The 16,815-nt window shown below is 39.8% G+C and overlaps 1 protein-coding gene across 3 annotated transcripts in view; it reads right to left on the bottom strand.

The window, feature by feature from the left end:
* Window positions 1-16,815, bottom strand: part of VIT (vitrin) — an 83,705-nt gene that overhangs the window by 33,083 nt on the left and 33,807 nt on the right. For all 3 annotated transcript variants that reach the window (XM_053303155.1, XM_053303162.1, XM_053303156.1), the window contains exons 2-6: window positions 15,133-15,205; window positions 14,250-14,315; window positions 13,555-13,711; window positions 7,117-7,250; window positions 1,059-1,136 (exon numbers count right to left, since the gene is read on the bottom strand). In XM_053303155.1, the coding sequence (XP_053159130.1) occupies window positions 1,059-1,136; window positions 7,117-7,250; window positions 13,555-13,711; window positions 14,250-14,315; window positions 15,133-15,166 (469 nt within the window). In that variant the 5' untranslated portion in view covers window positions 15,167-15,205. The remainder of the gene's footprint in view (window positions 1-1,058; window positions 1,137-7,116; window positions 7,251-13,554; window positions 13,712-14,249; window positions 14,316-15,132; window positions 15,206-16,815) is intronic.

Genomic DNA, 16,815 nt, shown 5'->3' with positions numbered 1-16,815 from the left:
TTCTTGCAATAAATGAAAATTCTGACTAATTTTGTCCTGAATGTCTCACTGCATCGCACAGATTTTGTAGCTGTTGCTAGGTGGTAAAGAGAGAAAGTAGGGGAAATACCAATTTTTGAAAAGTAAAATAATCATTTTCAGAAAGTAAATACTGATCTTATGATGCCTTTTTCATATTTCACAAAGGCTCTGATGCCGCTTTAGCCACCACAACAGCTTAAAAGTAGCAACAGCTAGCCCACAATGGGGTTGTACATTCTCATCTGCATCAAAACAAAGTTCAGTGGCGCTTTGGATCAGTATCATGAAGGGATATCATGGTGAACATCTCCATCCACATTTACTGTGGTCTAAAGCAGGGATCCTCAACGTTGGGCCCCCAGATGTTCTTGGACTTCAACTCCCATAATCCCCAGCCAAAGGCCACTGGGCCTGGGGATTATGGGAGCTGAAGTCCAAGAACATCTGGGGGCCCAACGTTGAGGATCCCTGGTCTAAAGGACACTGCATAGAACCCCTAAAGGGATCAAGGCAAAACTTTGCATTGCTCTAAACACTCATATATGGAAGGACATATGCCCACACAAAGAACCCCAACAGAAAACACAACATTTACCTGTTGGAGGGATTTACTTACAGGTATATAGCAGACTATTTCAGGAGCTAACTCACTCCCATTACAGCAGAAGTTAACAGGGTCTTGGGGCAACAGCTTGTAAATGATAAGCATGGAGATTCATGGAAGGTTAAACTAATCTACTTTATTCAGAAGTACATGATGATAGGAAAAGACCTGTATCTAACTTCTGGCTACATATTGGCCAGAGAGAGACCTATAGAAGCATGGTGCTCAGAGAGAGCGCTAGAATCATTCTGGGAAGAAGGAAATTACTCCTAGGAAGTTCCTGAATACATTCTATCAATACAGGGGTCTTAGAGGCAGAAATAAATAGAAAAAGAGAAGGAGACCCTAACTGTCTATCTCTAGGCCCCTTGTGGTCATTAGGGTTACTGGTGCAAAAGGTTGATGCCATCTAGAGCTGGATCTCCAACATTACCTCCTTTAACAGGTGTGCTTTTTGAAGACGAATATTCAAGAGTTGATGGGTATTGCACACCTTTTTTGGGTTTGCCCTCTATAGAGAGAAAAAAAAACATAATGGAAAGTCAGATACCTTGAAACAAAATAAATATTTTACATGAATACATAAATATAAAATATTTAATGAAGAATGAGATGTCCAGATATGCATTAAAAATTTAAACAAACCTTCAACTTATTTTGGGCTTGCATTTAGCCATTCACCCATTTGCCCAGGGCTTGTAAGTTTTCAAAATTTATTGGTCAAGCAGCTCTATGACACAAAAGAACATGCAAGTGGCCAGGCAGTGGTTGTTGTGTGTGTGTGTTATTTGCAAAACTTCTTTAATATTCAAGAATCAACTCTTCATGTTGCCTGGGATTTCCTTGCAAGGATAGTGCTCCGAAACACATTCCACTGAACCAACCAAGATTTAAGTCATAGAATCAAATAAAACACTAAAACAACAATGTCACAAAACAACAATGTCACAAAAGTTTTGAGAGGACCTTTGGTCACATGACCTCTAGTGGGCCCTCCTGCTTAGGTTGACTCCCCTCTCTCTCCCCTCTCACCATGGTGGCAGGCATGGATTTCTTACATGGATGTTTCTTCCATTCTTGGCAACCAACACCTGCCATGTTTTTCTCCCACAATGTTCCACATTGCATTGCGATGCTACATAGGGCATTTTGGGCAGTGAGTGTATGCTATGGTGGGGGTGGGGGGATAAGAAACAATGGGCAGCCAGTGGCAGCTAGAATACTGTTGTTACTGCTGCTGGCTCACCAAAAATGAAATAAACCTACATCTACTGATGTAAGTAGATGTTTTAGGGCAGGGGTTCTTGAGTGGGTTACCCGCTCTAGAACCACCGAGCTCGCAGCCGAGCCCAGTGGTTCTCACAATCGCAGAAAATCAGGCTAGCAGAGGCTAGCCCGTAAGAATAGCCCCAGTAACTGTCTACTGTCCTGCATCTTCTTCTTCTCACCCAGAGGGAGAGGGGGCAGTTGCTGGTTGGGCTCAATCCTTTCCAGTGGGCCAAGGCAGGTGTTAGTAGTGCTCCCCTGCAGTGTACTGGGCTCTTGGCAGCTGTTCAAGGCTGCCTTGAGCAGATACTGGCTCTGAACTTACTATCATTTTTCATCATTCTATTTTATGACAGATCATTCTGAAAGCCCCTAATGCACAATGATAACAGTGTCCAATGTGGGTGTGCTCCATATGGAAGCTACATTTGATTCTAAGATTAGGATTCCCTCTCCTCTTCAAAAAGAAATTACAGTTCATATTTAAAATGAATATGGGGGGTTGACACAGTTCTATTCTAGTACAAACCACAAACCTTTCATGATACCACACCATATGTTACTTCTGTTGACATTTGCTGCTTGAAAATACGTTTTAAAGGAATATTTTTAGAAACACGAAATGTCTTAAGAGCAGTATTTATAGAAACCAGAACATTTTTCTGCTCCTAGTGAGATGCAGAAACTCCAATAGAAAATTGAGTAAAATGTATTTCCATGTACTTGCTTTATTACAGATAAGTTTGTCCACACATGCAGGAATGTCAAGTCTTACATCACTGACTCATAAGTATTCACAGATACATCAAGACATACTCAAGCCCTATTCAGACATTATGTTGAACACTCGGAGGAGTGTACAGGGAAACCTTGCTACTCCCAGTTTTGCATATCCACGGTTGGGTAATTGATATCCAATCTCAGCATACATGGAACAAAAAGGGTTAAATTCCATATATCCACAATTTCGGGGTTGTCGGAAATGACCTCTGAGGTCATTTCCCGGCACCATTTTGAGGACAGGAGCCATTTGGTGGCTCATTTGCCTAGATAGATAAATAGATAGATAGATATTTTGCCCAAAAATGGCAGAATTGGGCATGGTGGGGGGCATTATTGGACATCTGGTGACCTGCAGAGCATGGCACAACATTTTGTATCTATTATTTTGACCCTTTCCAGCCATTTTTCACCTCCCCTCCCATCCAGAATAATTATCCATGATTCCATTATCCGCTGTTGTAGTGGAGAACAACCCCCACAGAAAACAGGGTTCACCTGTATAGCATACACAGGTACAGACCTGTACACAGGTACAGTTATTCACATGTTATTTGAAAACATGTACAGTAGTACACTTCCTATCTGTACCATGCTTTTGAAATGCATACACCCAGAACTGAAGAATACCAGTTGCAGGGGAGTAACAGCTGGAGGAAGGGCATACCCTCAACTCCTGCCTGTAGGCTTCTAGAGGCATCTGGTGGGCCACTGTGTGAAAAAGGATGTTGGACTAGATGGGCCTTGGGCCTGATCCAGCAGGGCTGTTCTTATGTTCTTATTCACTTTTAAAATCAATGCACATACAAAAATATGTACAAGTGTACAAACAGTTGTACACTTGTACAATATGATGTCTCCATAGGGCTTCAGAGATTGCTTGAAGTAGTTAGTAGTAGTATATGGCAAATGCTAACATATAATTCTGGCAAGGTGTGATGCTACTAACTAGACAGGCACAATCAGATGAAAGTTAGTTGCCATTCAGTCCTGTTGAAATCAACGAACCATAAGTTAGTTGCGGCTAAGACTGTAATCCTATATATCCTTACAAGGTAGTAGGTCCCATTGAACGCAGTGGAACTTAAAAACCATGCACAGGATCAGGCTGTATATCCCCTTCTTTGTGCCTGACGTTTACAGAATGTTATTATTTATTATTATTATTAATTCGATTTCTATACCCCCCTTCCAAAAATGGCTCAGGGCGGTTTACAAAGAGAAATAACAAACAAATAAGATGGCTCCCTGTCCCCAAAGGGCTCACATTCTAAAAAGAAACATAGGACACACACCAGCAACAGTCACTGGAAGTACTGTGCTGGGGGTGGATAGGCCCAGTTACTCTCCCCCTGCTAAATAAAGAGAATCACCATGATAAAAGGTGCCTCTTTGCGAAGTTAGCAGGGAGCCTAACATCTGCAGGTGGGTCAGCACAGTCAGTGTAACTGTCTACCAGTATTCCCTCCCTCAGAACTTCTTCAGCTCATAAGTAAGGGTGTCCTTTTATGTACCAGTGTCCATCCATTTCTCAGCACTGTTCATATGTTACCAAAGTCAGTGATAAAGTTAAATTTAATTATACAGTGGTCCCTCAACCTACGAACTACTCGACATCCAATGTTTTCGAGTTACGAACGACAAAAAAGACCGGAAGTAGTTGCCGGTTTAGATTCAGCTTACTTGACCTACGAATTTTTAGATGCGGTTTCCTCTACTTACGAATGTTTCCAGACCTCCGTGGTGCGCTCTTCGACTTACAAAAATTTCGACCTCCGAACGTGCGTTCGGAACGGATTAATTACGTAAGTCGAGGGACCACTGTAAACTGATGTATCTTCGTTAAGGCTGCATGGCAATTTGAACCGTAAAGTTTACCATCCTATGATCAAACACAACCTGTGAACATAGGAAATACTTTACGACCAATATGCAATGCTCTTCATTTCAGTGGCTTAATCTGGGGTGGATTGCATCTGATATGTTTTAAACCTACTGCTACCTGTCCAAGGCTAAACATGTGAATTAATTAAACAAAATAGAAGGGGAACTTGAGCATCTTAGACCTGCCTGCTTGGTTTCCGCATGTGGCAAAGTCTTCTTTTTTACATCAACAAAGGAAATTGTATTTGCTAAATAATATAAAAAGTGTAGTATTCTTAGATTTGAATTGAAAATGGAATATTTTGCTTTTAGATGCTGAATGGAAAACCAAGCAGATGGCTCTAATGGTTGTTGACACTTTCTCCAGTACTTGGAGAGATGTGGAAGAGACTTTCATAACCTAATAGGGGAGAGCTCCCCTTCATTTGAATGGAATCATTCATTTTATTTACTTATAAGCCAGTACATTTTCAATATGCTGAAAGCGAGTCTTAGTCAATTTGTATAACTCCGAGAATGCTCATCACTTTAGTCCCAGTGAACTTGCCTGGTGTTCTTCACTCTTTGCATTGTACAACTTCCCAGCTTGGCATCCCTAATTCTTTCTTTTCTGTTGGGTTTTGTATAGATCCTTATTGGACAAACTCGCAAATCCCAAACTACAAATGGTTTGCAAGTGGGAACACATTGTCAGTGTGGTTTTTGTTTTAAGCGTTGCCATGCCACTATTGGCTTGCCAACAAGAGTTTGGCTGCAAAGGAAGCAGCTCCAAACAATGCTCACAGATCATTTGCTGTTTGTTTGTTTAAAATTTTCAGTTTCCTTAACTTTCAGCCCTTTCCTGTTTGCTTATCAATGGTGAAATCCTGCATATTATTAAAGATAATTGGCAACTTCTACTTTTTAATCAATGGGCTCAGCAGATATTTTATAGGCCAGTGCTGCCAAATTTTGGAGACAATGTTATTTAAACTCTTTGCACTTGATCTTATAGAAGGTCAAAGTGGAATTTTGCCTTTTATTATTTTGAACATAAATTGAATTTTTCTTTAAAAAGGCAACTTCAAGTGGTTGGCACTTGAATATTGATGTGTTCCCAATGAATGCTGCCCAGATTAAACCTTTCATGGTATGAACGGCAGAACTCCTTTACATACACTTGTAGTACACCAGGTACTAAGCCACCTAATGGTGCAGCAGGGAAATGAATTGACTATCAAGCCAGAGGTTGCTAGTTTGAATCCCCACTGGTATGTTTCCCAGGCTACGGGAAACACCTATATCGGGCAGCAGAGATATAGGAAGATCCTGAAAGGCATCATCTCATACTGCGCAGGAGGAGGCAATGGTAAACCCCTCCTACCAAAGACAACCACAGGGCTCTGTGGTCACCAGGAGTTGAAACCAACTCAACGGCACACTTTACCTTTATACAAAATGCTCTGGAAGGATTCAGGGCAAAATTCTGTAATATTGACAATAACTGGATGGCTTGACCAATTTGACATTAGTCCAGTGTTTCTAAGAGGCTTTCCCCTGGTGGGGGTGGGGGCAGGTATGGAACTCCTGAATGAGTTCTCAAACTTTCAACACAAATGATCCTGAGGTCGCAGCAGTCTTCCTCTCACTCTACGTGCCAAGACCTAGGTGGATTGAATGTCCCCTGCCAGAAGATCCTCAAGGATAGACATTGGCAGGACTGCACAACTTAGACCCTCCAGCTGTTTTTGGACTACAATTCCCATCATCCCTAATAATGGTGGTAAATAATCAGGGATGATGGGAGTTGTAGTCCAACATCTAAAGGATAGCTGAAGTTGTATGGCCCTTGATATTTGGGATTGACAGGTTAACTATAGCTCCACAGCCCCAAGTTCCCAATCTGATTTGTGGGGAAATAAACTGAAGAAGCTGCCATTTTGTTCTGATAATTTCCCCATGTGTGGCTTCAATGAGTCCTCTGATGCTAGTGTCAGCTTGGACCCCAACCCACAGATACTTTCATGCCACACACATCAGCACATAATAATTTCTGCACCATGGAATAGGTTATCTGTGTTGAGGTAGGGGAGACATAAGTTAGAGTAAATTCAGAAGGGGGTGGTGCAAGTTCAAAAAGTGTGAATGTGTTAGCCGAATTCAGACTCCTATGTTCATGAGACTTCATTTAACACGAATCTTTAAGGTGCTTCGTATTGTATTTTTTATTTTTACACTTTTTGTCTGTTATGATTTAATGTGTTATGTGTTTTTATTTTATGTTTTAATCCTGTGTTGTGAGCCGCTCAGAGAACAATTTGTTATGGGGTGGCTAACAAATAAAATTATTTATTATTATTTATTATTATTATTTCTTGTTTACACAGTCAGACAGGAGTTATTGACTGGTTTGTCAATCCAGACATCGAGTATTAACACAGTCAGACAGGTTTAGTGACTGGTTTGTTTTATCCAGACATTGAATCCTTCCCAAGGACCTGGAATTATTATTAATTATTATTATTAGTGATTTAAAAAAATATGGCACAACAAAAACAAATGAATTAAATCTTCAGCAATACCTGAGACAATGAAAGACTCCTTCCATCGTGGTAAAGACAATGATCGGATTCCATTGGAGTAACTACCCTTGTAACCAGATTGCCCAGCAACTTTTTGAACCAGGATTTTCCCGCCAGATTTGTCAATTGTACCGCTGTAAAAACAATGCATTCAAATCAGAAATACTTCTGCTTATCATAATAAAAAACCTGTTCTTCCAAGAGCTGTATAGATATCTGCCTTCTACAAATCAGACCATTGGTCCATTTAGCTCAGTATTTTATCTCAGAGAAGAGCTGGTCTTGTGGTAGCAAGCATGAATTGTCCCTTTTGCTAAGCAGGGTCCACTCTGGTTTGCATTTGAATAGGAGACATGCATGAGCAGTGTAAGATATTCCCCTTAGGGGATGGGGCTGCTCTGGGAAGAGCATCTGAGGTTCCAAGTTCCCTCCTTGGTAACTCCAAGTTAGGGCTGAGTGAGATTCCTGCCTGCAACCTTGGAGAAGCCGCTGCCAGTCTGTCTAGACAATACTAAGCTAGATGGATGAATGTTCCGACTCCGTATAAGGCAGCTTCTTATGATCCTATGTCTATTCTGACAGGCAGCAGCTCTCAGCTGTTTCAGGCAGGTCTTTCCCAACCCCACCTGGACATGTTGCCAGGGATTGAACCTGGTACCTTCTGCATGCAAAGTAGATGCTTTCTGACTGACTTGCAGTCCCAACCCCCAAACCCCAAATGTCCTTTAGATTACAAGCCCAACCCAGATAGTTGCAAACAGTACCTGTTCCAGATCTGAAGGGACCTTGGTGGTCCCTTCCTACCAGAATAGACCCCTTCTCCCCTTGCCATAGTGGCAAACTTTGGTTCCTTTCATTCTTGGCTGGCTAGCAGCAAATCCGGACTAGGGTATCCCCAACAGAGGGCTGTCTAGCCCAGGGATTTTCAACGTTGAGCCCTCAGATGTTATTGGACTTCAATTCCCATAGTCCCCAACCAAAGGCTACTGGGGATTATGGGAGTTGAAGTCCAGTAACATCTGGGGGCCCAACGCTGAGAATCCCTAGTCTAGCCTGTGTTTAAAGACATTCAGAGAGATAGAGACTCCCTCCACCAGGTAATTGGTTCCACTGTTGAATAACTCTTACTGTTAATAAGTTTCTCTTCATGTTAACTGAAATGTATGGTCCTGTAACTTAAGACCATTAGAAGTTAGGTTCAGGCAGCCGAGAACAAATCTTTGCCCTCGATCCCACAGCCCTTGCTTTATAATCATGTTGAAATAAGGCTGACTGGTCTGTAGTTTCCTGAATATGACGTTTAACCTTTTCAAAGACTGGGACAACATTAGCACATCTCTAGCCTTGTGGCAGCACCTTACCCATCCTCCTGAATTTCTCAAAACATGATAAACTGTAGTTCAGAGTACACCAGCAAGATCTCTTAGTATCCTAAAATGCAATTCCTCTAGCCCTGGACTCCTTTAAAGCAGACAGGTGTTTCCTGACCAGCTACTTATTGATCTTGAACTGCAATCCTGAATCTCACTTCATGGTACTTTTCTGAGCTTGCACACAGTTTCCCTTTTGGAGAAGACAGAGGCTGAATAGGAGCGGAATTCTTCTCTTTGTTTTCTGTTTGTCACCCTGTTAATACTTTGACATCTTTATTAAGCAGCAGACCCATGGTTTCCGCCTTCTTCCTCATGAGTAGACCCCCAACCAGGAGCCTGAAAAGCAGCCTCCTGGCTCGGGGGTTTCTCCAGCATGCCCTGCGCACTCACGCAAGGCATGCTGGAGCTTCCGGGGGCCACACGGCCCCCGAACTCCCCAGCCTCGGCCGGCTCCATGACGGAGCCAGCAGTTGTGTAGGTGGCCGTTGCGGCCACCCAGAGCAGACTGTCGGCTTGTCTGCAGGGAGAATGGGCTATGCCTGCTCTCCCTGCAACCCCCCTAGAGGTTCTTCTAATCGTGAGAAGAGCTTCAGTCATGAGAAGAGCTTCAACATCTGTCTCCCTCCTTACATATTCATTATGTAGTCCTTTAGATTATGTTTAGGCTTTCCTATCCAAGTGTACTTAACCAACAAATATTTAGTGTTTAGTCATACAAGGATCTCCGTGTGTTTTCTCTAAATAGATGCAACAACTAAACCATCCTCTGCTACCTACTCTGTAACTGGAGTGTGTGCTCATTCCTTAGTGCTCTGCTGTTCCTACTGGGGATAAAAATCAACAACCCCCTACATTAGCAATGTCCCAAAGACGCCTTGTGCTGACATTGGTCCCAGTACAAAACTGCAAGAGGACTACCAAAAACAAGGTATCCCTAAATTTTCCTTAACAGTACCCTACCCCCTGCTAACGAAGCAAAGAGGAACCTTTTTGATTCTCTTTATTTAGCATAATCATTAAAGTAATGATTCTCTTTATTTAGCAGAGGGAGAGCAAGTGGCCCTGTCCATCCCCAGCACAGCATCCCTCCGGTGGCTGTTGCTGGTGGCTGTTGTGAGCCCTTTGGACACAAGGAGCTATGTTATTTATTTATATCTATGTAAACCACTTTGAGAACTCTTGTTGAAAAGTGGTATATACATATTTGTTGTATTCGTATTCTAAGAAGCAAAACCTTCTTGGAGACCTACACATGTCAGAACTGGACTTGTTTCAACGTTAGTTGGCATGACTATGCCACAAAGTATTTTCAAAAGATTCTCATGGTGAATATATAAAGTGAGAAATTCTAAGACTATCCTCCTGGACTTCCAATTATTCTCAGAATGTTCTCCAAATAATTATCATGCTGTGGCTTCATTTGCAAATCAAAGGTTAATCTGCAGCTTTTTGCAAATCAGTTACTACTACTGCTGCTACTACTACTACTACTACTACTACTACTACTACGGATAGTTATATTCCAGTTTTCAAAAAAAGTTCCCAAAGTGGTTTACACAGAGAAATAGAAATAAATAAAGATGGATCTCTGTCCCCAATGGGCTCACAATCTAAAAAGGAACATAGGACACACACCAGCAACAGTCACTGGAGGGATGCTGTGCTGGGGCTGGATAGGGCTGGTTGCTCTCCACCTTCTCAATAAAGAAAACCACCACTTTTAAAAGGTGACTCTTTACTAAGTTAGCTGGGGAAATTACCAGCAATTACCAGCTTAGCACCAAGAATTAGTGTCTCAGCAGATAAGGTAGACCTTTTATCTGAAAAAGGCAGTTTGTTTTAAGGTATGGCAGTAAGAATATTTTTTTAATTAATCAATTTGATTTTTGATTAATCTGAGCATGGGACTGGCACAAGGTCGCCTGGTTAGCTTTTCTGACCATAATCCTATAGAATTAAAGTGGAAAATTGGAATAAAGAAAAACTATCAATGGAAATTAAACAAGTCCCTTTTGAATCACTCTAAAATTGTGAAATTAGGTTTACAAAAACTTAAAGAATATTTTGAGATAAACCTAAAGGACAATCTACAAATGAAGACAGTATGGGACACAAGTAAGGCGGTGATGAGGGGTTTCTTTATTCAACAAAATGCATACTGGGGGAAAAAGGAAAAAGAGAACAAGGACCTAATCCAGATTCAAATTAAGGATTTGGAAGGGGAACTAATTAGAAAAAAAGGTGACCAAACTTTAATACAACAATTAAAGGTATTAAAACAGAAATATTCCATGTTGACGGTGGAGGAGATGGAAAGAAATTTAAAATTTCTAAAACAGAAATCTTTTGAACAGAAATAAGTGGGTAAATATCTGGCCTGGAAATTAAGAGTTGAACAGCAAAAGAATTATATAACGAGTCTGAGTACATCCAGTGGTATTGTTAATCAACAGTCAGCAATTAAAAGATAATTTTATAAATATTATAAGGAGTTTTATCAAAAAAGAAAGGTTGATATAAATAAAGTAGAACAATTCTTACAATTAAGGAATTTACCAAAATTAAACCCTAAACAACGGGAAATATTGAATCTTCCAGTTTCCAATGAAGAAGTTAAGGATGCTATTAAGCGAGCAAAGGGGGAGAAATTGCCAGGACCAGATGGGCTCTCTATTATATACTACAAAGCTTTTAGTGAAGTATTGTCTCAACCATTACAATGGACAATGCATGAAATTATGATGAAGGGTTAGTTCCCTGATTCATGGAGGCAAGCGACTATTACATTAATACCAAAACCTGGCCAAGATCAAACTCTGGTTAAAAATTATAGACCAATCTCCTTACTTAATAATGATTATAAATTATTTGCTTCTATACTTGCTAAAAGAATGGAGGGGGTCTTGGTAGAGTTAATTCATGAAGATCAGGCTGGATTTCTATCAAAAAGGCAAATAAAGGACAATGTGTGAACTGTTTTAAATGTATTAGAATATTATGAAAAGCATAATGATAAACAACTGGCTAAGTTATTTTTGGATGCAGAGAAAGCTTTCGATAACATCTCCTGGCAATTTATGTTGAAAACCCTGGAAATTGTAGAGTTTGGAGTTAATTATATAAGGGCAATTGGGTCTATATATTCTGAACAAAAAGCAAACATTAAGGTTAATGGAGAACTTACAGATTATTTTAGTATTCAAAAAGGTACCAGACAAGGTTGCCCCCTGTCTCCATTATTATTTATATTGGCCTTGGAAATTATGTGCAGGATGATAAGGGAAGAGACCAAAATTCAAGGATTGTGAATACGGACACAAAGATACAAACTAAGAGCCTTTGCAGATGATATAGTGTTGTTTTTACAAGATCCTTGAGAGTCAATTGATACATTATTGGAAATATTAGAATCATATGGGAATTTCGCAGGGTTCTATATAAATAAGGATAAGACAAAGATATTAATTAAAAATATGAACAAAGAAGATATTGAAAAATTTGTCTTGAGATCTAGTTTCAATGTGGAAAAAAAGGTAAAATACCTAGGAGTTACGCTTACAACAAATAATACTTTATTGTTTCAAAAAAATTATATTCAAATCTTGAAGGAAATAAAGATAGACTTATGTAGATGGAATAGATTGAATCTATCATTAAGTGGAAGAATTTCTGTTATCAAAATGAATGTTCTTCCTAAAATGCTATATTTCTTCCAGACAATACCAATAATAAATACAATGTCAATTTTTGATCAATGGCATAAAGACATAAAGAACTTTATTTGGCAGGGCAAAAAACCAAGAATAAATTTTAAAAACCTAACAGATGACAGGAAGAGAGGAGAATTTGCGTTACCGAATTTTAAGTTATATTTTGAAGCAATATGCCTAAAATGGATGAAAGAATGGATTACATTAAAAAATCCAAGACTATTAGATTTGGAAGGATTCGATACAAGATATGGTTGTCATGGATATCTATTTTATGATAAGGTAAAAGTAAATAAAGACTTCTTAAATCACTATGTTAGAAAAAGCTTATATATGGTATGGATGAAAGACAAACTTGTGTTAGAACCAAAAATTCCACTTTGGGTATCTCCACTGGAAGTTATATCTAGAAAACAGAAAAATATGCAACAGACATGGCCTACGTATCGACAACTGCTTGTTCCCCAAGGTGCAAAATACAAACTTTAAAAACTAGATCTTATGCAGGATTGGAATATTTCTTGGTTTCAGTATCACCAGATTAGCGCCTTGTTCAAGCAAGATTGCAAAAAGGGTTTTAATCAATCAAAGTCAGAATTTGAACAACAGTTGTGTGACAAGGAAGACAAACTAGTTTCTAGGATGTACGATCTGTTATTATTGGAAGATACAAGAACGGAAGTAGTGAAAACTTCAGTGATTAAATGGGCTCAGGATTTTGGTTACAATATAGACTTGGAGAAATGGGAAAAACTATGGATAGAAGACATGAAATACACTGCCTGTTCTAATTTAAAGGAAAATAATCTTAAAATGATGTACAGATGGCATTTAACTCCTAAAAAGTTGGCTTTAATTTTCAAGAACATGTCAAACAAATGTTGGAAGTGTAAAAAAGAGGAGGGTTCCTATATACATTTATGGTGGACTTGTAATAAGTCTAAAGGCTATTGGGATTTAATATTCAATGAGCTTAAGAAAGTGTTTAAAATGACTTTCCCTAAGAGCCCAGAAACAATACTATTAGGTGGGATTCAGAGTCCAAATTACTGCCATACCTTAAAACAAACTGCCTTTTTCAGAGAAGGCCTCTCCTGCCAAGAGGGACTAATTCCTGATGCTAAGTTGGTAATTCCCGGTAATAATCAGCATCCATTCATATGTAAAAGAAGACAAATTAAACCTTGCAGACAGGCTGGGGCACCTGGGCTTCATTAGCCTAAAATGACTGGCTGTGGAACTGATGAGTTTGCGGAATTCTTCCATTACAACCATGAGTTTTTAATATCCGAGGATACATTGATCTTTCCCCTTAGTTTGTGCATTGTCCTAGAATGAAGGTCAACTTCGCTGACCTGTGAATAGCAGCACCACACACACTGGAAAAAGCAGCATAGATATCTGTGCCATAGACTCGGTATCTGACATCTTGACATCCTGGGGGACACTTTGCAATGAATTCTGGATTGATTATCTTTGCAGCTTTGACATCACAGTGAATCTGAGGAACATCTGTGAACACACAAGACTAGTTATTTTAAAATATTAGTTGAAGCTCTGCAGTTGACACAAGTGAGTGGTATGCTGCCCTTTTTTATGCATTTGTGCAATTTTTTTTTTAAGACTCAAGTGAGTTAAACAGTATAGTTGTTAAGTCATGGAGACTAAAAAGCCAATGTTTTAGGCTCTGAGTGTTTAAATCACAACAAGAATGTATCTTTTACAGCTTAGATCCAGCAATTTGCTATGTTTAATGAATTCTCCCATTCCAAAGAGAAGCCCTTTCCTCTCCACACCTACTATATAAATTTTATGTTGTGATGTTGACCATAGGCATATAATGTCCTTTGAGAATCTAGAACATGATAATGTGCAAAAGCTTTAAACAATATGGCTGGCCCTGGATATCACAGAGTAGGTCTAACTTCCATAAACCACAATTTCTGTGTAATTTTTAAAGATACAAGGCAAAGTATAAACAGGGATACAGCATGTAACACAGTCGAAAGTGAAATGCCAATTGGATGACTTGAGCTCACTGTTTACTTACATACTTTAGACTTTTTATTCTTCTTTGCAGCTTCTGAAGTTGCATATGTACAAATCAGCAACAAAACTAGGAGAAAGTTGAAAAAATATGAGGCAAATACATAGTCGACAGTGTTCTCTTGCATGACATTGAAAGCACACATGGGTTTTCTGGGATACAGACTGATGATTATTCATCTACCTATTTTTAAATTCTGTACATTAAATATTTTATATTTTCTATCAGGATTATTACCATTTTACTTTGCTCAGCTTTCTTGCTCCGAGTCTTATATATTCATAAATTTAGATCATAAAACTTTGGGGGACTATGATTCATCTATCTTTTCTTGTGGAATTGCAGCAACCTGGTTGGAATCTATGATATAGGGCAGGCTTTTAACAAACAAATCCTACCTCTGCATTCAGAGGCAGTATGCATCTGAAGACCAGTTCTATCTACCTGCTAGCTGAATTTAAAGAGCACATTTAAAGAGAGGATTCTCTTACATTTAGCAGAGGAAGAGCAAATGTCTCTGTTCCCTCCAGTGGTTGTTGCTACCTTACACTTCTTTTTAGATTTTAGAGTCTTTTTTGGGAATGGGAACCATTTTATTTCTTTTTCTGTGCAAACAGTTTTGAGAACTCTTTTTTGGTTAAAAAGTAGCATATGCATATTAGTAATAACACTATTGGCCTACATAGCCTGCTTCTATTTGCCTACTTCTTCCTTCTTCTGGACTTTCCAGAAGCACCTGGATGACTGCTGTGAGGAAAAGGATGCTGAACTAGATGGATCTTTGGTCTAAGACATCAGGATCCTTCTTTCTTAAAATCTTCTTAAATGAAGCAGGGGTGATTAAATATTAAGCATGAATTTGGAAATATGGCTATTGCGCACTTACCAAAGACCACGACAATAGCTGTTGTTGCCTTCATGATGAGAGAAATGAAATCCAGGAATCTTAATGAGGTTCACTGTAAAGTAAAAAAAATAAATTCAGTACTTTCATACATAATTTAAAAACCCCACTGCTCAGTGGCTCTGGCCACTGTGAAGACCGTGCTTCCAACACAGTGGTAATAGTTTAAGTTTATAGTTTAGTGGTAAGGATTACGCACCAACTTTCCGCATTGCTTCTAAGCAACTCTACAGGCTCATCACTGGATGACATCATCATCAAGTTGTGATTTGCATGAATGGATGAGTTATCACAGATCAAGCACTGCAGATTTTTGTATTTATAACACATGTATCTTCTCCTCCCTCCCAGACATTGGCATATGGAGGGCGGCAGCAGCCCCTGTCCAGCATGCCGCCAGCAGCCCCTGCCACCACCCTCACCACGTCAGATGCAGGGGGCATGGTGGGGGTGTGAGGTACGGCCCCTGAGCATGGTGGCCTGGGTTCTTTGAATCCCCACACACAATGGTGGCTCTGCCTCTGCTCTCAGGAGCTCAGAATAGCATATAGGGGATTACTCCATTTGCAGCACAATACTATCCATGTTTATTCAAAAGTAGACCCCACTGTGTTCAATGGGATTTACACACATGTAAATGAGAATAGAACTGCAGCCTTAATTCTCACAACTGTGCCAAGGTTAGTCTAAGATTTAGGGTGCAATCCTACACATTTGTAAAAAATGGTTTGAGCAGGATAGGATCTGATGTAAGCCCCCTTCTGCCGGCTGAATTTGAGATATATCTCAACTATATTCATTGGCACAGCACAACTGTGCAACACTGACAGAACACTATGCTACTGTATCTGTGCTACTGGTGTAACTCTGACTGGCCCAAACATGGAGTGGGGACAAGGACAATGGAGGGAGAAGCTGACTTATGCCAAACCCTATATGACTCAAGATTTCAGACATGCCTCCAATGACAATCTAATGCGATGCCAAATCCGGACATGGTGGATGTTTTTGATTTTTAAAAGCAGCCATCGAAGTCACCTGGTTAACAATCAAATGATACCTAGTCCTAGTTGCAAAGGACTGGAAGGCTGCAGCTGTTGTTGAGTTGCAGGTCCAAGACAATTTAGCAAAAAAAAACCCTTTGTGAGAAAAACACAGAAGTATATACAAAGGGTGCTTGGTGAAGTTATGAAGCCACCCCAGTGTAGCCACTAAGACCATGCTCAGAGGATCAGTAACAGGAACATCCAAACGGGGGGGGGGGGAGGGGGAGAAAGAGAGAGATTGACTCTAGCAGTTTGGGTGCAACAGATGTATTGCACCCCATGCCAGTGTGTGATTAGCATAAATAATGCCCTTTGAATGCATAGACTGTGTGTGTCTGGAAATCTCATTCAAAGCATTAATTTCCTGCAGACCTACTCCTGTGAAACTGCCTTAAAACTCTGAACAGCGGTCATTTGGTCCGAATCAAATATCTCATCAAAAGACGACTTCATAACAACCAACAAGAAAACACCAACCCTTTCTTCTTTACCAATAATATTGGGGAAATGTTCTAACATTTTCAAGATAACTGCTCTTTCCAACCACACCAAAGTCAAAGAACGCCATACTTTAAAATTAAAATATAACTGCTAGACTGATCTTTATAATGTCCTTTGA

This window comes from Hemicordylus capensis, chromosome 1, assembly GCF_027244095.1.
Source record: "Hemicordylus capensis ecotype Gifberg chromosome 1, rHemCap1.1.pri, whole genome shotgun sequence".
In the NCBI taxonomy this organism is placed as follows: Eukaryota; Metazoa; Chordata; class Lepidosauria; order Squamata; family Cordylidae; genus Hemicordylus; species Hemicordylus capensis.
Note: the sequence above shows the minus strand (reverse complement) of the source record. Positions and strands in the feature narration are given on the sequence as shown.